The sequence below is a fragment of the Drosophila hydei genome, unplaced genomic scaffold, assembly GCF_003285905.1.
Source record: "Drosophila hydei strain 15085-1641.00,03,60 unplaced genomic scaffold, DhydRS2 tig00008134-arrow-pilon, whole genome shotgun sequence".
Taxonomy (NCBI): domain Eukaryota; kingdom Metazoa; phylum Arthropoda; class Insecta; order Diptera; family Drosophilidae; genus Drosophila; species Drosophila hydei.
In genome coordinates, this window is record NW_022045843.1 from 153,127 (window position 1) to 174,873 (window position 21,747).

At 41.7% G+C, this 21,747-nt stretch overlaps 2 protein-coding genes across 2 annotated transcripts in view; one reads left to right on the forward strand and one right to left on the reverse strand.

Annotated features, from left to right (window-relative positions):
- LOC111596627 (semaphorin-2A) overlaps nucleotides 1-9,277 on the reverse strand; it is a 44,971-nt gene extending 35,694 nt beyond the window's left edge. Inside the window, exon 1 of the mRNA XM_030225459.1 lies at nucleotides 9,079-9,277. Within this exon, the coding sequence (XP_030081319.1) occupies nucleotides 9,079-9,262 (184 nt within the window). The 5' untranslated portion in view covers nucleotides 9,263-9,277. The remainder of the gene's footprint in view (nucleotides 1-9,078) is intronic.
- Nucleotides 9,278-18,552: 9,275 nt separating this feature from the next.
- On the forward strand, nucleotides 18,553-20,821 carry LOC111594120 (nucleolin). Its single transcript, XM_023307280.2, has 2 exons — nucleotides 18,553-18,806; nucleotides 18,945-20,821. The coding sequence occupies exons 1-2, from the start codon at nucleotides 18,661-18,663 to the stop codon at nucleotides 20,788-20,790; spliced, it is 1,992 nt and encodes a 663-aa protein (XP_023163048.2). The 5' UTR covers nucleotides 18,553-18,660; the 3' UTR covers nucleotides 20,791-20,821.
- The last annotated feature ends 926 nt before the right edge of the window (nucleotides 20,822-21,747 follow it).

Genomic DNA, 21,747 nt, shown 5'->3' on the forward strand with positions numbered 1-21,747 from the left:
CCTGAGCACATGCTTTGGTTAATATATTTGATGCACACCTTCCTCGAGCGTATCACAAAGACTGCTTCTTACTACTATACTAAGCCTTGTTCTAAAGTATTCAAGACAACCTTTAGCAGCTAGCAGTTATAAAATATGAATTTCTGCTAGATACCTGCTTAAAGTCTAATTTCTGTAGCATACTTTCGAGGGCCTTGGTTTGTTTTTGACATTTCGGTTAATACGAATCAAGGGTTGAGAGATGGAAGGAGCTAGACAGAGAGCGAGAGTGGTATTGAGTGAGACGGATATATGCTCAACACACTGCACTTGACTCAAGTGCAAATAAGCAATAAGGCGACGAGTGTGTAAATCATTTGGCATTTTCAATTTTGCTTTAACTACAGGCGAGTCGGTCGACAAGGTGAAGTTGACCAGAAGAACAGCCCCAGCTGGCCAGCAAGCCCGTAGAAACACTTGGGGCTGTTGTATGGCCAATGGCTACTTGAGTTCTCAGTGCACTTGTTTTAGTTGTCCATTATGCGCTTCTATGCATGCCACAGCCACATGTAATTGCACTTAACAGAAGTTTTGCCTGCCACCAAGCCCCACTTGATATACTTCAAAATACCCATATATATATATATATATAGTTTTTGATATATATATCTATATATATATTTGGAAAATAAGCCTTTTTGTTGGCTGGTTTCGGTTGTGTTCGAGTCGTTCCGCCATGCCAGCTGCCACTTGGGAGCACATATCCACATGCCTCTGCAATTGACGTGCTAACCAACTGTCTATGTGTGAGTGTGTGTGAGTATCTTCAAATGATATCTGCCTGCGCCCCTTCTAGCTCATTTGCCTTGAATTGAGTATGCAACGAATGCTACGATTGCTACTCTAATTTTCCTTTTACTCCTCTTGCCACTGCCACACTGCAGCCGGCTCCCTCGACTGTCGACTGCCGACTGCCGACTGCCGACTGTCGCTTCCTCTTGCTGCAACATACGCTTTGCATATGTCCGTTCTTTGTCCAATTGTTGTTGCTGCCTGTTTGCTTGGTGTTGATTCCCCAGTGTGTTTGTCTATTGTTATTGCTCTTGCCTAGCATTTTACATCAAACTCTAGTGTGTCGAGCTGTCTCGTCCCTCCCCTCCCACTCTCTCCGGCTGCCTTTCCATCCGCCTGTCTCTTTGTTTATTTGGCGTATTTGTTACCAGGGCACGGATGCAACTTTTTGGGGCGCTCTTATGCAAAATTCATGTACGAGTTTGTCTAAACTTTGTACTCCCAGCACTCCTTTTAGCATGCGATTTTGCGTCTCGACAATTCAAGTGTAGAAATCGAGCTTTAAAATAACATTATATAACGCTATAATAGTGATGATGGCATCTGCAGCAGCAGCTGCTGCTGCGTAAATATGACAGCTAAAAAATTAATTATTTGGCCCACAATTTGACCGTCAGCGCTAAAAAGTTGAAATCGAAAAACGTGAGTCCCTTTGAAGTGCGGACAGGACACGACGTGGCACGGCACGGGCCGCCCAGCTGGCGGCAATTCAAAAGTTGTTTTATTTCCTACCTGAAATTTGCACCGCGGGCAACACAAACTTCCCTTGCACCACAGCAACAGCAGCAGCAGCATCAGCAACTGCTTTTTATACAACATTCAAATTTTGGCTATTTTAAGCTGTAATTATGAGGCAATAACTGAGCTACTTTATGAAATAAATCTTTATTAAAAATATCTAATATTCATAGGTAGATTGTTGGATAGATTAAAGAAATTGATATATAGATTGTTATATATATAATTATATTGGTTGATATATACATTGATATTTATGAGATAAATCTGTGTTAAAAATATCTAATATTCATAGGTAGATTGTTAGATAGATTGTTATAAAAGTTGATATATAGGTTGTTATATATAATTATGTTTTTTGATATATAGATTGATAAGTTTTAAATGTAAAGCTGCCACTTGCTCAAAGTTAAATCAGAGTACAGAGTACACTTTATAATTCTTAACTCTGAATACACTCAAGTTGTGAGTTAATGTAAAGAAATTGAACTCACTCTCAATCTTTTGCACTGACCATTGCTCATTCGTTCTCTCAGGCTTGATCTTGCTGGCGTTCGCAGCTCGAGACTAGATTTGGAACTGGAATAGAGCAGTTGCTTATGTGGAGACAGCTCTGCCATGTCAATATATATGTCATGTATGTTTAATGTTCATATGAGATAAGAATTTGTAAAAAAAGGTGTCGCAGCTCACACATCTGAGTGTAGTGTAGATCGCTGTAGCTCAATCAGAGCTACAGAGATAAGTCTGTATAAGATAAGCTGAGTATAGCGAACAAAGAAGTATTTCTATAGATTTCCCGGATTTTCCAAGTATGGGAAAATACTATATAAATAAATACTATATATATTACTAACTCATTTTAGATTCTATTCTTTTTGTGATAAGTAGAATGAAGTTTAATAATTTTGGCTTATACACAGTTACAATATTCACTGTGGAATACTTTACTTTCTTATGAATATTTATATAAAAAATATGTGTTTATGATTCAGCTAATACTATATATAGAATTTAGTATATAGAAGACAAACAGAGAAGCACAGAAATGGATGTAAGCCTGTTTGACTCAGCATGTTAAGCTTATAAAGAATTCATATGAATTATGGTGCCATATAAGCTTTTTTGGGATATGAGAAAGAGAGAGAGAGAGAGGAAAACAGAGGGAGAGCGAGAGAAAGTTTTTAATTTAACAAAGTTCTGGCCAAGGTTAAATGCTGAAAATAATAATATAAACTTATAGATGCTCTAGAAGTAGCAACAAACTAACTATTATTATCATATAATCCCAAAGCTGAACTAAATTCTTCAATTTAGTGGATTAGTTTGAGTGAAATATACAAATTTATATATAACATAATATTATCTCTTGCTACTCAGCTCGCTTGACATTTATGAAGTTTACCTACTTTTCAAAAAAAAAAAGCAACGTGAATACACTTTCGGCTTTGGCTAGGGGATATGGAAAATGCTCACTAACGCAATTAAGTGGCGCGCTGTGAAAAACGAATGATAAGTAAACATGACAAGGCTTTTAAGTTTATTGCGCCAGCCAGCTCTCATTTGGCTCATAAGTGAGCACAGAAAGGGGCAAGGGGGGGGGCGTAACACAAGGACATTTAACTACGTGAAACGGACGTGTGTCCTCCCCGCTCCCCGCTCCCCTATCCCCACTCGCTGTGAGGCTATGCATAAGGGTGTACTAACACATGCGAGTGCCGCATCATCTTTTTCTGGTTGGTTTTTTTCGACCCCCCCCTCATGATGAGGGATTTGGTAGAGGGGGGCATGCGGATGGGAAATTGTGCACTTACTGTCACTTTTCATATGCAAAGCACTTTGTGTCTGTCGCTAATTTAATAATGTGCAGCAATTTTGCCAGAGCAGACAGTCAAAAATTTGTTGCGGGCTGTCGGACCAGTGTTACAAAGTGTCCAATTAAATGATTTACGCACTATGACAGGGGGGGGGGGTTTGTTGGTCTGGCATGCAAGCCACCTGGCTTCAGCAGCAGCTCCAGCTCTATTTGCGATTTTTCACAGTCAGTGCATTTAGCAATAAATATCCAAAATTGCAATTGGCAAACACACACATCGACGCAAACTATTTGGCAAGCATTTGCGCAGCGGAAGTTGTGAAAAATCGTTGACAAGCGACAAAACACTTGACAGCGTCAGCAGCCCAAGGAAAAGCGCCAAAAATCGAGCCAAAAAAATTCCAAAAAAAAACTAGGAAAAAAGCAAACAAAGCCAGCCAAAAGCGACGCGGGAAGGAAGGCAAAACAAAAAATAGCAGAACGTGTAGAAATTTGTGGTGCAAGCAAAGCCGAAAAAGGTGCAAAAAATGTGTGTGTGTGTGGGAGTGTGTGTAAATGTGCAATCAAATGAAAGAAAACCAATAATCGAAAAAAATGCCAATGCAGCGCACACGACTTAGGAATTATTGGCCAGAATGCTGGAAGCCAGGCCAGCTGGGCTTGGGCTGCAGTCAGGCAGGAAAATGCACTAAATAAAACATGAAATAGCTGAAAATCGGGCATGTGAGCAAAGGCACGTGGCAGTTGGGGCAGGTGAGTGCGAAGTGTGACTTGAGCGTGTGCGACAGGAATTTTTTAGCTATAAATTGTTGTCACAATGTAGCAGCAGCAAACACTACGAACAATAAATCAACTTGAGTGGCGAAAATTGCAAACAAAAGAGCGCATCTTCAGTGTGAGCAAACACTGAGAACGAGAGTCCAATTTTGTGATAGCTCAGTTCCGGTTAGAGCTGCGAGCCAAAGTGTCACAATGCAAAATATTAATCATCATTATTTCAATAAACATTTATTAACATGGACTTTGCATTAGCACATAATGTATTTTCTGTCTTTGACCTTTTCCGAAGGCGGCTGGGGCCAGCAAAAGGGACCAGCACACACACACACACACAGACGCACATTACATTGCCAGCTAAACCACATTTTCAATTCGCCACAGGACAGTAAAGTCAAAGGACGCAGCTAACCAACACCCATCCTTCAACCCTGTCACAGGGCATGCCCTGGCCGTTTGTCTTTGTTGCGCTGCCTCTGTCAGTGGTTAGTCCCTCTCTCTCTGTGCCCCCCTTGTGTGTGTGTGGAGCAAAGGATGCTTGAATTGCTGTTCATTCAGCTTCAGTCATTTGTCTTTTGTCATATTAATAATTCTCTTTTATTATTTGTACCCCATTACGACTCCAATCTATATATAATGCGCCTAAGACCATCCCCTCATTATTCGACATTTAGAATTTCTCCGCTGCTTCAAGGTGTCCGTTACGCACCTTTTACAGCTCTTCATTAATATATATTTTTTATTTCACTTTTTGTTGCGCGCTGCTCATTAATAATAATAAGTATAAGAGGACGACCCTTCCGTCATTTGACTGTCAATCTCCCAGCTCCCCGCTCCCAGCCTCCAGCGCCTGCTCCTCTGCGGCATTCAGCAAGAACTCGCTTTATGCCCTTTATCCTCTTTTCGGTTTCATCTTTAAAGTTAATCATCTCAAGCATAGCCAAGTGGCCCCGTCCCCTCTGCCCACTCTAGCTGCGTCTTCATTTTTTAATACACACTCATAGATCATTAATATAAATTCCTCAACGACGCCAAGCTATATTAATGCGCTGCATTGGTCGACACAAAAATGCTGTCAGGCGAGTCAAGTGTTTGCCAACCATTTTCCAGCTTAATTGTTAAACGTAAAGCTGAAAAATTAAGCTTGACTGTGCCCGCTTGACAGCTACAAAGCTTGATTCTTGTATTGTTTAGAGTTGACAAAGTTAGTTGACCAAAACTCAAAAATAAAACTTTTCTGATTAGTTTTTGATGGGCTGCAACTGCTTCCGAAATATGATAATCTCATCACGTCATATTTGCGAGGCATCTGAACTTGAAGAGAGATAAATGACCGAGGAGAGTATAGCTCATAGCTAATATTTTGCCAAACGAATTCTTTTTTTAATTAGAAAGTAGAAATCTAATTACAATTTTTAAATTTAAAGAAATTTTTTTTTTTAATTTGGCAGATTATTTTCTATATACGATGTCTGCTCGAAAACTGCTCTGAATTTATTGTTCTTTATCATCCTTAATCCATATCAAATACTATGCCAGTTTTTTTAACTGTCAACAAATCATTTTTTTGTAAACTGGTTCAGCTGCTTCGATGCCAGCTTTGGCCTCGTCCTTTCATGAACCTCTTCAGTTTCGGGTACCAGAAAAAGTCTTGACTGCAGCATCATTAGTGTATTTTGTTTATGGCCAAAAACTTGTTACAGATTCTGTGCTACTTTTTATGGAGCAGTCCAAAATCGAGGACAACTCCAAACAGCAAGCAAAAAGCAATGTCAAAAGTCAACAGAGCATTCAAACTGGACGAACTCGTTGGCATAAGGGAGAGAAAAATATGAAATAACCGTAAATCAGAGAAATTTAACTTGTGCAATACTTGTTGAACACACCTCGCAATATATATCAGGCAATATTTTCTAATTTATGCAAACTTATTATTTCAAAAGACTGCCTCAAATTCCAAAGTGAAAACCGTATGAGCCAAGTGCCTGTTTCATACAACAATATAACATATTATTTTCTGAATGAGCCACATTTATAAACACTTTTGACATAAATCATCTCTTGAAATCTGTTTTCAATTTGCAACTAAACCTTAACAAAACTTACGCAGTATTCATTGTTTGATCTAGATGGTCTGAACTGAAACTTATAACTAAAAATGTAAGCTTCAAGTTTATGGCTCCTCAGACACACAGGGCTTAACGAATTTTCATTGTTCACAATTTTCATTGTTTTACTTGTGAGCCAAGTGAGAAACATTCGAATTCGCTGCAGTTGGCAGCTTGTTAAATGTTTTCAGCAGCAAACAAATGAAAAGTCTTCAGAACGAGGCATGTGTGTAGCATGTAAAGCCCAGAAAAAGTTATGTGTGCGTTTATTTGATTAGCCTGCCCAGGACAAGTTGTCTAATTCAAATCAAAATCATGCCACACACTCAACAGTCAAGTGGCATCAGAGGAAGCCCCACGCACAAGTCAAGTAAAATGATTTGCAATTATTATTGTTTAATAAGTGCATAAGCCGACACTTATCCGACCCACAAGACACAGTTGTTGTTGTGCTCGAAACTTTGTGGCAGCAGCAGCAGCAAGAGAAACAGAGAAGCTAACAAAAGATGTGTATATATACTGTAGCTGGGGGTAGCTCAAATTATCATAAGATGGCAGCCACACCAAGATCCAAGACCCAAAACACAAAACGCAAAACCCAAAACCCAATCCCAGCCGCATCGTCGACCCATTGAGAAAGCAAAGCCTCGCCAATTGTTGCTGTTGAGGCGAATCGAGTGGCATAAATCCGGGCGACGGCATCTCATTTCATGGGGCCAAATGATAAATTGACAAATTTATTTGGGTCAAAGCGTGGCGCATTCATCATAATTTCGCTTTCCGGCCCAATCTGCCAGCTGGGCAGGAAAATTGAAAATTTTTAGAAGCAGCCGACGCATCTTAATGGAGTCGGTTAGTAGACGAATGCTAACAAGCACCGAGAGCTGACACTTTTGGCTAATGCACTTATAATGAGCTTAAGCTACACAACTGCCAAGAACTCGACTCGACCGGGCCTAAACGCCGCTGCCCAGCCAGGAGCTCTCGAGCAATCATTTGCATAATTAATATTGATGTACTTGTGCAGGAGTTGCTTATTGCTTATTTATTATACGACTGGCAATTGGGCTACTTTCACCTGATTGAAGTCTGCCAAAGCATAAACATACATTATGAATAGACATCGAGTAACTGAGCCTTGCCTGACAGCCATTTATGAATAATCCAAAGCTCATGCAGCGCAGCGCAGCACCCCAGACTGTGCAAGTGGCCCTATCTATTTCCCTGCTTCAGCAACAAAATTGCACAATTTCCAAAACACTCAATTGACAAGGCATTTCGAACACTTGCCATGAATATCCAGACAATCAATTATCAGCAACAATACCAAACATGGCACAAAGGATATATGCGTAATTAATATGCGCACAGGTAGAGTGAGCGACAGAGAGAGAGAGGGAGAGAGAGAGAGAGTTGGCATAAGGCAACTCAACTTGCCCTGTTTCGATGTGTATCATTTTAATAAGTTCGTATAATTAGTTATTAATAATAATCGAGGCACAGTCATAGAAATCAAAATCAATTTTAATTATTTATTAATATAAAATAATTTGACTGCATAATCAGACTCTTAAGTGTTAAGCGGTTAGCTTAAAGCTGTTTAGATTCCGAAAGTATGAGATCTTTTTATATAACTATTTTATATGATATTTAAGAAACTCAGAGCTAGTAAAAAACTTCAATGTATCAAGCCAAAGTCTATCACTACAAACTGTATTCCAATCTTAACAGTTCAGTGGACTTGGCGTCAGAGTAAGACTCCAAACAGTTGAAATAATGTACCCATATGTTTTAAATCTTATTAGATTATAGATGTGAAGTCTAATTGACTCATGGTTGCAATTATGTTTCACTGTAATATTAAATATTAACCAACATTTTTTAATAACCTTTTTTTGGCAAAAGTCTTCATTTGTTATATAGTTTAGGAAGAATAATGATAGAAGAATGATAGAAATTTTATTATAATAAATTAATAAAATGTATATATATATATGTATGTATATAAATAAAAATATCTATAAATAAATTAATATTTTTGGGAAGGAGCTCATCATTTCTGAGTTTCTGTCTGTTATTTCTCTCTAAACATTTAAAAATTATTATTGAGTTATCTTGCGATTTCCTTTATTTTCGCTCGAAATAAAAGATGAACTTACTTAAGAAAATAATCACAAATTTAAGATATATAACATATTATATAATATATTATTAATTACTGGGACACAGTTAGATTCCAGATCAAAATATGAGTTATATAGAGCACAGTGAATTGAGTCGAATATAATCTAGTTGCAAGTCAATAAAAGCTTTGCCGCAGAGTTGCCATTTTTGCTTTCTACTGTGAGTCTATAAAGAGTTATTCAAATAAAATATCTACTCTAAACATTGAAAGCTCTTTGATTCTCTGTAAGTTGTGTTTACATTTAAGTGTTGTTGATTAGAAAATAGTTGACACAGATGCGAATGACAAGCTGCAGGATTATGTTGTGACCCATTTAGTGCACTATGGACCCAACATATATGGCAAAAGTGTTCGTTATGTGCTGTTTATTCTGTGATTTTTGCTCTGTTTTATTTTGTTTTCTTTTGGCCAAGCACTTGGCCAATCAGCCATGAAGCAGGTGGCAGTAATGCCACAATGGCTGGGCGAACATCGAACCTATTGTTGGGTAGCATGTTGTGAAATGCCATGCAACTGCACTGACGAAACAGGCAAAGAGGGAGAGAGAGAGAGAGTGAGAGTGGGACAGGGCAGAGCTTCTACTTGTAGCGTTTGTTTTTGTAATCACACTTGGCCACACTTACCTGGTGACAGCTCCTCCGTAATCCCTTGAATAGTGCGCGTGAACAGTGTCAACATGAGAACGATGGCAAGCAGCAGCCATTGACGTTGCTGCCACACGTTGTGTGGCATATGTTGCAGTTGCTGCAAGAACTGCTGCTGCTGCTTCTGCTGCTGTTGCGCCTGTCGAGTGCGAGTTGTTTGCATTGCTCCTGTCACTGTTTGAGCTCTTCAATGTGTATATCAATGTGTGCAGGTGTCTGTCGCTATGTCCGCCGTAAGCTGCAAAGGAAAAGCAGAGGATGGAAAAGAAGTATGACTACGTTGTTAAAGAAGCAATCACGCCCTTGCTATTAGCCGAAACACACTTGGGCTCAACATTTGTTGGGCAATTTGCTGCGCGAAATGAAGTCAAATCATTAATATTTTCAGCGCTGACTATTGACAGCAGCTTCGTCGTCGTGTTCTCTGTCTGGAGTGCAGAAAAATCAGTCGGGCCACGCCCACAGCATCGTAGCAGCTATCATTCACAGTGGCCAGCGCGCCGCAAAGTATGCAACGTCATGCGGTGCGGTGCGTTTCATCATGAGAGCGAAAAGGCGCCAGAGCTGAGCCTGCAAACTGGCAATGGGCAAGCGGGCAACTGGCAACTGGCAACTGGCAACTGGCAACATCACCGTTGGCCATGCTCGTGGGCGCGCCGAGGCTACACGTCAAACACATTCATCACGAGTGCCAGAGTGACAGATGGCAAATGCGCCTACAGCTCGTTTGTTGCCCGATCTGCAGAGGCCATGGCCAGAGCCAGAGCCAGAGCCCGTCGTCTGCTTGCCATTCGCAAGGGCAAAAGGACAAATGAAAATTTTCCAATTATTACAGACACTCGCTGAACTCTCGCCTCAGTTTCAGCCGCAACGTAAATTTAACGCTTTAAACTGCCGCCATTTGCGCATTATTCATGCGCGCCTTGTCGAAATTCTGATGCCAAATTTCAGCAGAACGCAAACCATTTGTCAACGCTCCCAGATCTAACTAACTGCAGCGAGCTTGGCTCAGCAGCTGGCTGGCTGCTAACGAATTTTCGCCAGTTTCCATTTCCATTTTCGGCACTCAGCTAGCGGAGTTCGGTGACGCGGCAGTTGATCAAAAACGCATTTGGAGTATGCGTCAGCGGCAGCAGGCACGATTTTAATAAACGTAATGTGGCCACATGTGCGACTGACATGATTTGGCATTATCCTGCATATACTATGTATCGTCGAAAGTAAAACACATTGCCAACTCGTTGCGACGGGTCAGGCATGGATTTTGATAAATTTATTTTAGAATTTCGCTTTTCAGTTTGCCTCCCTCCCCCCAACACACACTCACACACACAGCATATGCTGTGTAATTACATGTGTGCTGCTGGCTTCTAGAGCATATTGATTGAATTTCAGCTTAGGCTGAGTCGGGCTGGGTTGGTTTCTGTGCGGGCAACATATGCTATCATAGTAAGGCGCACATAAAGGCCACTTTCAATTTCACAAACTACTCCAAACTTTCGCTAATATCGAATGTTAAACGCTCTTTTGTTTAGCAGCTCTAAAGCCACGTGTGTGTGTGTGTAAGGGTATGTGTGTGTGTGTGTATGGTAAGTTTTACGAGCGCCTGTTAACCGCGGGTATTTACACTAAGTCTAATGAAATGTTTAACAAGCACTTTGCTGTGCGCAAATCCCAATGACCCATAATATTAGCATAAAATCACTTGGCTGCCGGTTGGGGCCACCGCCTCGCCTTGCCTCATAAATAGTTGGCGCTCTATGTGTGTGTGTGTGTTGTGTGTAACTACTTGCTTAGTCTGCTGGCGTTGCACGATGCGATACGCTGGAGGGTCTCAAGCAAAATGTACATTTAAATTGCGCACTTTAAAGTTTTGGACGAGCGTGAAAGGCTTAACGAAGCGATCCAGGATTTATACATTATACATATATATATATCTTGGTATATATATATCTATAGCCCATAGCAGCTGGCCTATGCGCAGACTTGTTGGAGTGTTACTGTATTCTCAATTTTGGGCGCATAAATTTTTATGTTGGTCATACTTTATTTGCTGCTGGGCGCTGGGTGCTGGGCGCTGGGCGGTGTTTGTTTCCACAAAATAAATTACATTAAAATTCTAAGCCATCAGCGCGCGCTCTGTGGAAATTTATTTTTGCACATTATCCGCTTGCCGCAAATTGTATTTATTCCGCAACGCTCGCAGCTCTCGGCCAGCAGAATAACAAAAATAAAACAAGAAAAAATATATGTAAAAGAATAAACAAAAACCAAAAGCAACAACAACAGCTGCTGACGTTTTAGTGGCAGTTGTTGGCAGTCTCAGTTGTTGTTGTTGTTGTTGCCGTCGTCGTCTGTTGCTGCCACTGGAGCAAAGTTGTAAAGTATCCTTCAAGGCAATTAGTTTATTTGTACAATTTCATTTCATTTAGGCTGCTGGAATTTTAATGCCTTTCATTAAGTTTCTCCGTAAATTTTACACTTTATATATGAATGAGCCATGCCCACATCAACACATGCCCAGCCTGACCAAGGCAGACCACCAACAATTACTTAAGTTCTAGCTTCTAGCAAATCACAAAGTTTTTAATGTTCCACAAGTCAACTCTGGCCCTTAAAAGTACAAAGTATTCCATATGTAATCAGTACTAAATACATTTAATTATTTTACAAAATAAATGAGTGTACAATAAAAACAATATTAGAAGTTGAAGTGTTGAAGAGAAATGGGATAAGCTCCTACTCAGAGTCTAAGCTGATGCAAATTTTTGATATAATTTATATTTTTAATAATATATAATGGAAATACCGAATCTTATTTTAAACTACTTTTACTGAAGTGAAGTCAACTAATAGTAAAACTGAAATACATTTGATCTAGAATAGTTTTTCTTTCGATTGTAGATGATTCGTTATTCTTTCTAATATCTAAATACCTGTACTTTATCAAAGTTTTTTCTGAAGATCAAACATTGAAAGACTCATAAGAATGTTGTGAATACTAGAGTTGTTCATAAATTCAGTTTAAATAAAAATTTTAAGTTAGTGAAGTAAAATTAATATAAATATAATATTTAGTAAATCTGTGAAAACTCCACTTTTATTCCCATTGCAGCTCATAAGAAATAAATTGATAAGTTGATATATTTCCCCATTTATTTATTATATTTTAAATACAATTCTTGCAATCTTTTTGAAGGCAAATATTTGTCACGCAGTAAAAATATAAAATAAAAATTAAAATAAATATATCAAAATAAAAAATTATATATTAAAATAAAAGAAATCAATTAAATCTAAATTATGTAAACTTAAATATATGTAATGCATTTTATATTTTATTGTATATGTGTTATTTTTATTTTAATATATTTTTTTTAATTCTATGTGATAAATATCGATATATTATATTCATATATTTTTTTATTTAAAAAAATTCATTTTTTCCCATTCGTTTCTCTTTAAGCAGTCAACGCTTTCTTCTCTAATAAATGTTTGCTAAGTGACGCTGCCTTAGATGCCTTAGATTTCATCTACAAGAATGTTATTTATACTTGGTACCAGCTAACACATACACACACATACACGCACACACGCACCAACACACACACACACACACAGTGGGGCAATATTTTTGCATGTCTTGCAGAGATTTAAAAAGAAATTCATTTAATAACAATATGTGACTTACTCGAATGCAGTTTTGGTATTATGTCTCAATATAATAACCGCTTAAAGATGCAGGCAGCGCATTTTCAGCAATGTTTTGGAAGTGCAGGACAAAAATGTAAACACAATATTGTATGATACACAAATAGAAAATCCACAAAGAGACGCGTTGAGCGCGCCGAGCGTCTCTCTGGGCGCTGTGTCCAGGCGAGGAGGACCGATTCGAGCACTGCAAACACTTTTAGCCAGGTTTTTTCATAGCTCACGCATGCAGCCGCAACAAAAGTTCAACAATTTAGCAATTTCCTAGAGTTTTAGAAGGTTTTAACTTAATAATAATATGCACGAAAAATTCACAACCGCACTAATTTCGTTGACAGACAGAGAAGTCAAGTTGCGCTCTCAGTTCGCTTGCCGTTCCATTCCGCAGCGTTTCGTCTAGCGAGAGAGCGCGAGAGCGCAACGCAGCTGTTCCTATGCGAATGTCCTGGGACCCGTCGTCCTGCCGGGGGTGGGTAGCGGTATTTGCCAACTGTCAAACTGACAGCTGACCTGAGGGTTTGTGTATATGCGAAATGCGCACGCGCTGCTCTCGCATCCTGTTCCATTGCCAGTTGTTGTCCATAAGAGAAAACCGTTTTCGGGCTGTCAAGGGTTGTTGCTACCAGCCTCACACCACTGCCAAACATCTTCGATACCGACAATTACCTGGAGAATTGGCATTAGCCCATTTTCGTTGCGTTATAAATTGCGATTGTCACTTTGCAGCAGTCGAGAGCAGAGCGTATGCTCGTGGGCGACTGCCGCTGATGATGGGAGCGGCTGTGGTGTTGCTGGTATAACTCTGACTCTGCTGCACATTTGGCCTGTAGGGTGTCTGTGATGCTGTGACTTTCATTTCGTTCGATTACCACTCACACACACACCTCCACCCCGCCTTCTCCTTACCCTCTGCCGCCCACGCATATTGCTTATGCAATTACATTTACATCGCGATCAGTCGTTCGACCTGTAAAGACGTGAATTCGAACAGCCTTCGCTTAAGCTCTACTGCTGCAGAGTTCTAAAAATAGAACTTTGCGGTGCATTCTTCAACGCAACAGCAACAAAAACCGCACACGCAGCGTTTTCTTATCGCTTGCTTCCGCGTAACTCAATTGCTTTAATTGCAATTTACGAAATTTCGTCGCTTGGCGCGAGTGCGCCTGCACTCAAAAGCACAATCCGCGATGACATCTAATGTCAATAACCTCGCTACAGCTGTAAAGGTAAATGCAGAAATGCAAGCCCAGCTTAACGTTGTGATGGCAAATAGGCAAGCCTCCATCATGCCAATAAACTCAAAAATAGATATCGCCTCCGTGCAAGGCATCACTAACAACAAAAACACGAAACGTAAACAGCCAAATTCACCAAAAACCATCAAGAAAAGGCTCATCTTCGACGAACCAAGCACCAGCAATGCAGCATTAATATCAGAAAATCGATTTTCACTGCTCGTAGAAGAAGATGAAGACTACAGCGAATCACCTGTAGCTCCAGAAGCCCCAGTATTGACCGACCAGCAAACTACTCCGAAACCTCGTCCGCCCCCCATATGGTGTCCAAACATCAAGTCTGTGGCCCTACTTCAACAGATAATAGATAAAGTAATTGATGCTAAATCATACGTAATTAAGCCAAAGAAGAATAACATAGGTGTATTAACCCAATGCAGTGAGGACTATCGCAGAGTTATAGACCACTTTACTAAGCTGGAATTGGAGTTCCACTGCTACCAGCTTAAGGAGGACAAACCATATAGAGTCGTGTTCAAAGGGCTTCACTCCAGCACTGATACAACACTAATTAAAAAGGAATTGGAAACCAAAGGCCACACAATTACAAATGTGCACAACCCACTGAGCCGTATGGACAAAACACCGCTAAATATATTTTTTGTTGACGTGGCTCAGGCCCCCAACAACAAAGAAATTTTGGACATTCGAGTTGTCTGCAGGCAACGCTGCACAGTGGAACTGCCAAGAAGATACAACGACCTGACACAATGCCATCGCTGTCAAGAATTTGGACACACACAACGCTACTGCCACAAAGCTCCCAGATGTGTGCGTTGCGCCGGGAAACACGCATCCAAAGACTGCACCCGCGAAAAGGACCAGGCACCAACTTGTGTGCACTGTGAGTTACAGCACCCAGCCAACTATAAGGGCTGCCAAGTATACAAGCGGTTGCGCAAATTGCAATCCCCAGCACAAAAAAGGAGTCCCACACAAACACCGTCTACGGGTCCGAGTACTGCTTCCGAAATTACAAGGCCCCGGAGCATTACCCAAGCCACGAGCTTTGCAACGCCTATTAGTGGTGTTTCTTACGCACAGGCCGCTAGAGGTGGACCGTCAAATAAGAATACCACAAGTGACACTTTGTTCACTGAAATGCTTCAGCAACAACAACGTCAGTTTGACGCAATTAATGCCGAGCTCAAAGCGATGCGAGAAGTACAATCCCAACAAGCAACCATGCTAAACAGTTTAATGGCCATCATAACCAAGCTTGCCTACAAATAATGGCTTTACGTGTGGGTATCTGGAACGCCAATGGCCTGAGAAACAAGACTCAGGAACTGGCTGCGTTTCTCTCACAAGAAAACATAGATATAATGTTAATAACAGAAACTCATGAGTGCCCCACTACACAAATTTTCGGATACGAACACTATCAGGCTCATGGTGAAGGAGCAAACTGCTTTGGTGGATCCTCAATCCTCATACGAGCAACAATACCGCATACACCTTTACTGCCAATTTGCAACGCAACAATGCAGGTCTCAGCCATCACCCTGCCTACGTCTATTGGAGCGATCGAAGTTGCGTCAATTTATCTTCCGCCAAACACTGGTCTGTGTGATCATCACATGGAACAGGTTCTAGGCCAAAGGTTGAATAAGACCCTCATCGGCGGCGACTGGAATGGATGGCACCCATTTTGGGGAAGCAATAGTGCGAATCGTCGCGGAGAAGTCATATTTGAGGCGATTCAAAACTTACAATTCAGCATATTGGCGACTGGAGCCCCCACCCGTTACCCAATTAATGGACACAGGCCCTCGGCAATCGACTTCGCTGTCTACAAAGGCATCTGTGACCGGCAATTGACCATTGAAGAATCCTTGGACCTATCCTCTGACCACCTGCCACTAATAGTCACAATCCACGCGCAGCCACAGCCCTTGCCCATTAGGAAACAACTACTGCCAGCAGGATCAGATTTAGGAGTCTTTAGGCGCGAGCTCCATTACTCTTTGCACATAGAAATGGAACTTAACACTCCTGAAGACGTGGACTACGCAGCAAACAAACTGCAGGAAGAAATAGTCAAAGCTGCGCACCAAGCCGCCCCACCATCTTGCCAAACAAGACAACAGTCTCCGTACAACATCCCCCTCACCTTGGAGGCCCAACACCTACTAATACACAAAAGATGGGCCAGGAGACGCTGGTTAAGATTACGCACGCCTGATGCCAAATCCATGTACAACGAAGCCACGAGGCATCTTAAAGCTGCTCTCGCCCTGCTTCAAAAGAGGTGTATCAGCGATGCGCTGGTACGAGCTGAATCGCCCACTGACGCAGAGTTTCAATTATGGAAATTTACAAGAAAGCTCAAACGGCAGCCAATACGACGTCATCCCATTCGGAGCATTTCTGGTTCCTGGCACATTGGAGACGAAGCTCAAGCTGAGGCTTTTGCAAACCACCTTCAAGACCAATTCACGCCGGTGATTACCGCAGAGGCCTCAGAAATCGAAGCAACAGAAGACATCGTTCTCTCGCCCCTCCCAGCTGAAGACCAGATAACTGGATGTACAAAAGAAGAGGTTCTTGAACACATCAGAAGAGTGAAGGCAAAAAAATCCCCTGGATATGATCTAATAAACGGCAGAGTCCTTAGAGCACTGCCTGACTCCACCATAGACTACATAACTATGGTGTACAACGCCATGCTCCGCATCCGGCACTTTCCAGCCTGCTGGAAGCGCGCCGTGATTGTGATGATTCCTAAGCCTGGCAAACCCGTGGGAGAAATTGAGTCGTACAGACCAATTAGCCTGTTGCCAGTACTCTCCAAAATATTCGAAAGAATATTTCTGGAACGAGTACTGACACATCTGGGACGCCAGGAGGCCATTCCAAACCATCAGTTTGGCTTCAGGAGACAGCATGGAACACCGGAACAGGTTCACAGAGTTGTGCACCATATCCTTGGAGCCTTTGAAGAAAAGATGTACTGCTCTGCCGTCTTTTTAGACATCAAACAGGCGTTTGATCGAGTTTGGCACCTGGGACTGCTGCAGAAAGTGAGGACCACCCTTCCAGCCCCATTTTTCGCGTTGCTATCCTCATACCTTATTGGAAGAACCTTCCAAGTGTCAAGGGGGCAAACAGTATCCTTGACTAGACCAATTATGGCTGGAGTACCACAGGGTAGTGTTCTAGGCCCAACACTTTATACTTTATTCACAGGAGATATGCCAACTCCCGAGCCAAATATAGGAAGTACAGATGCAGTACTCATAGCGACCTATGCAGATGACACCGCCATCTTATCACGTCACGTATCTGCGCAAGAAGCTTCAGACTCACTACAAAAATATCTGGACTCTTTCGGACGCTGGGCAAAACGGTGGTGTATCACCATTAATGCACAAAAGTCTGTACATACTACCTTCGCCACTAGAAGAGGAGATTGCCCAAGCGTTGCATTGGGGCCCACTATTCCCAAAGCCTCAAAAGTAAAGTACCTTGGTATCACTCTTGACAGAAGGCTGACTTTTAAAGCGCACATAAGTCAAGTAACCTCAAAATGCAAAAGCAAGCTAAAAACCCTCGACTGGATGCTGAGAGCTTCAAGCAAGTTGTCTTACAGCAGCAAGGCCGCCATCTACAAGGCAATAGTTGTCCCAACCTTCGTATATGGTATCTCTCTATGGGGCTCCTCGGCGAAGACTACAAGGAACAAAATTCAGACCCTGCAGAATAAAGCACTACGCAGATGGACTGGAGCCAGCTGGTTTGTAAGAAACTCAGTCTTACATAGGGATTTAGCAATTCCCACAGTTGCTGAACTCATTGGGCGACACAGTTCAAGATACGCGGACAGACTTGCAGCGCATCCTAACCATCTCGCAAGCAACCTGGCTATAAACAACAATAGGCGAAGACTGAAGAGATTGCATCCTCTAGACAATATTAGAACTAATTAAGATAGTAGCTACAAGTGCAGAATAATTGGCATATCTGCCCTCCCATTAGTTAAGGTTTAGAGCTAAATGCGCTATAGAGTCTAAGACAATAAGCTGCAACAAAATAAAGAAATAAAAACGAAAAAAAAAAAAAAAAAAAAAAAAAAAAAAATTACATTTAAGTTTTGGTGCGCCTCATGTCTGGAGCAGGGGCGGCAGTTGCGTTGCCTGTGACATGGAATTAATTTTCGATTTTATTGTCAGTTTGTCAACTGCTTAGTCGAAGCTGCCAATGCGTCTGACTTTGATTTAATTGAAAATGCATGAATATGCAATTTTTAGCAGCTCGAAGCTCGTAAAAGGCAGCTTTTATGGCCCGGCTCGTTGAAACGGAAGTACTCAAAATATTATGTTGAATACTTCTGGCTGGCGTATGGGCTATGCTACGAGAGGTCAACTTACCCTTGAGCCAGCTGACTTGACATTGTACAGATTTTCACACACACACACTCACAAGCAATACGTATTTACATTCAAACATACACGCGCATTATTTTATAATTTTAATAATTAAATATATATATATATATATATATTTTATATGATTGTTTTAAACACCGTTTCGTTACATAGTTTAAACCACCAACATGTGGGAAGGATTTGTCAAGTGCCTTGGCAAAAGCAAGGGGAGTACCGAATGCGGAGTTGAGTTATCCGAGCTATATAAGCGAGTTCCGCACAATCAGCGCAAGCAATTCAAACAGTTTGCCAATATAACCAATGAGTACAAATCGTAAGTGTGTCTATAAGATCCTAGAATGAATGAAGAGAGAGAGAGAGAAGGCGAGAGAGAGAGATCAGATCAGATACTTTCTATGATCATCTGAGTGTTAAGTCTTTTATTATATGAATGCGCTTTTTTCGCTTGCAGACGACTTGAAAAATTTCCATCACAAATGCCCGCAATTGATTGGACCTATTACAGAGAGAACGTGAGAAAGGAAATGGTGAGCTGGGTGGATGAGTTCGAAAAGAAATACGAACGGTTGGACAACATGTTCGCCAATCGTCACTCGCTAATTGACCACTCGAAGTACTTTGGAGAGTCTGAAGAGCTGACCAAATGTGTTGAACATGAGATCGAAAAGTACAAGGAAGAATCGAACAAGCGCATCAAGGAGCTTGAAAAGAAAATGGAGCATTTGAAAATGATGAAGTCTTATAATGAGATGACAATGGAGGAATTTTGTTTCAGCCACCCCAATGAGGCGCCCGACTTTATAAATAAGCCCACATTTTGGCCACATACGCCCGAAGAGCAGAAACCGGGACCAGCCGAAGAAGTTTTGCCAGAAGCTGGCAACGAGCCTAAGTCAAAAGGTGACACGCCCGATCCTAAAGATGGCAAGCCGAAAAAAACACCCCCAACACCGCCAACTGGAGCTGCACCGGCGAAAAATGACAAGCCTCAACCTAAGAAAGAAAAGAAAGAAGTAAAAACTTCCGATGAAAGCACATCCGAGGTAAAAAAAACCGAAGCAAAAACTTCCGAAGTAAAGAAAGCCGAAGCACAAGGTTCCGAGCCCAAAGCAGCCACAGGCAAAGATGAGTCTAAGACCGAAAGTCAGGCAGTCGACTATGCTTTAGAACTGGCCTCACAGGGTATTGAATTCGCCAAGACCGCGGTAGAAAAAACTATCGCTCTGTTTAGGTCAGTTCTGCTGAAAGCCGGAGAGAAGAGGAAACAGGTTGCGGAAACTGCGGCTGCCGAAAGATTGAAAAAACAAACTGTTGAGCCGCCGAAGAAACCAATCGAGCCTGACGAGGATGATATTTCTAAAAGAGAGGCTCAATTTAACATTTGTAACAAAACTATAATTCAAGGAGACGATACAGCAAAGGCTGATGTCAAGCCGCATCATGTTGACTTGGAAATCACGTCGGACACGCCTGAGGAAAAAGAGGCCAAGAAAAGGAAAATAAAGGAAAAGGAAAATGAAAAGAAATGCATGCCTAGGCAAAAATCTGAGGCAGAAGAGGAAGAGAAAGACGAATGCCAAGAGAAGAAAAGAGTGTGTGTTTTGCCAGTCGAAAAAACTGAAGAAACTGTTAAACCGTGCCCGAAGCCCAAAGAGAAGATAGATCCCTGCAGTCGTAAGCCTCCGACTTCTGATGCGTCCACAGTCGGTGCTCCGACAATGTTTAATGTAAGCACACAAAATACAGTTGGTGGAACCGATGCTTTAGGGTTAGAGGATACCAAATCAGTCATAGGCAAGCATAATGTTAATGTTTCGAATGAAAGCAATGATGATACTGGCGATCAATCGAAGTCTGGCCAGGAAATGCATGTGATAACAAGCACAAAGACCTTGCAGTCGGATATATACAAGTCCAGTAAAGATATCAGTGATCAAGCGAGATCGGGCCAGTTAAATGCAGAATCGGTGGCTAAATTCGTGTTCGAAATGGCTAGCAGTACGGCCGCCTTGCTGTCGGAGGCCAAGAATATTATCGAGAAAGTCGAACAGGATAAAAGCGGCTTAGATCTGGAGGCTGCCTACCAGGAGGCCGAGAGCAAGGTGACCGCGGCCCTGAATCACGCCTACATGGCTCTGGACTCGGCCAAGGGGCTGGCCAAGCAGAGCGGCATCGGTGACAACGATGCCGTCGCTCTAATTGAGAAGCACGCCATGCTTGCCCAGCTGTTGGCCTATCGAGCCATCGCCATGAAAAAGGAGATCGCCAAGCTGCTGGCGGATCTGCGAGGAAAATAGGAATTTTCATTTTTTCAATGCAACTTAATGTTCGAACTGTTTTCATTAAATTTACTGTTGGGTTGAAAGGCGGTGCTTTGGTGCGTGGGTGGGCGGGTTTTAGGGTGGTTGTGTTGTTATAGGTGATAGCTGGTGTGCTACATATGCAAATTTTAGCTGAAGCTCAGGCCCTGCGCAATAAATTCTGGTGCAAAAAGCTAAGCGAAATATCGAAACTTTTGCTCGAGTGGCCGAAACTTTGCGGTGAATTAGCCAAAAATTTCACTTTGCTCGCTGTGTGTATGCGCGTGTGCGTGTGTGCGGGTGTGTGGGTGTTGCCCGTTAGATTGCATAATTATGCAAATGTGTTGTTTTTCGGCATTCAAAGTGGCGCATTGGAAAGTGTTGGCTACTTGTTGGCGCTGGCGCACACAATTTTCACAATCAAACGCATTTGCATAATTATACAAAGCACACTTCCTACACCCTTCTCTCTCTCTCTCTGGCTGTCTCCCTCTTTCTCTTGGCGTGTTTGCTTTTAATTCAAGTTAGATAGTTGGCTATAAGCTTTAAGCTGGCAAATACCCCATTCAGGGCACTGGAACAATGCGTCGCTCCAACATTGTTTTCCCTACAAAATCCGGCTTTGTTTTATTTCTGTTTTGTATTTTTATTTGTGCAAAAGTTTTCGCCTTTTAAGCAGCCATCTAAATTCAATTTGGCAACTTCTCCAGCCAGTTACCTGAATTTCCATTTAGACTTAATCGATTTCATAGGTGACAAAAACATTCCTGTAAGAGAGTTAATTTTGGCTTTTGTGACAATTCTCGTTACGCGCTACATTTGCATATCCCAGAGACAGGGAGAGCGAGAGAGCGAGAGAGGCGCGGAGAAGGCTGTTTTGTGATTAGGCTGAAAAGGATTATTCATGAGCCGCCGAGTGCTGGAATTGTTTAAAGCATATCGTTAACGTAATGC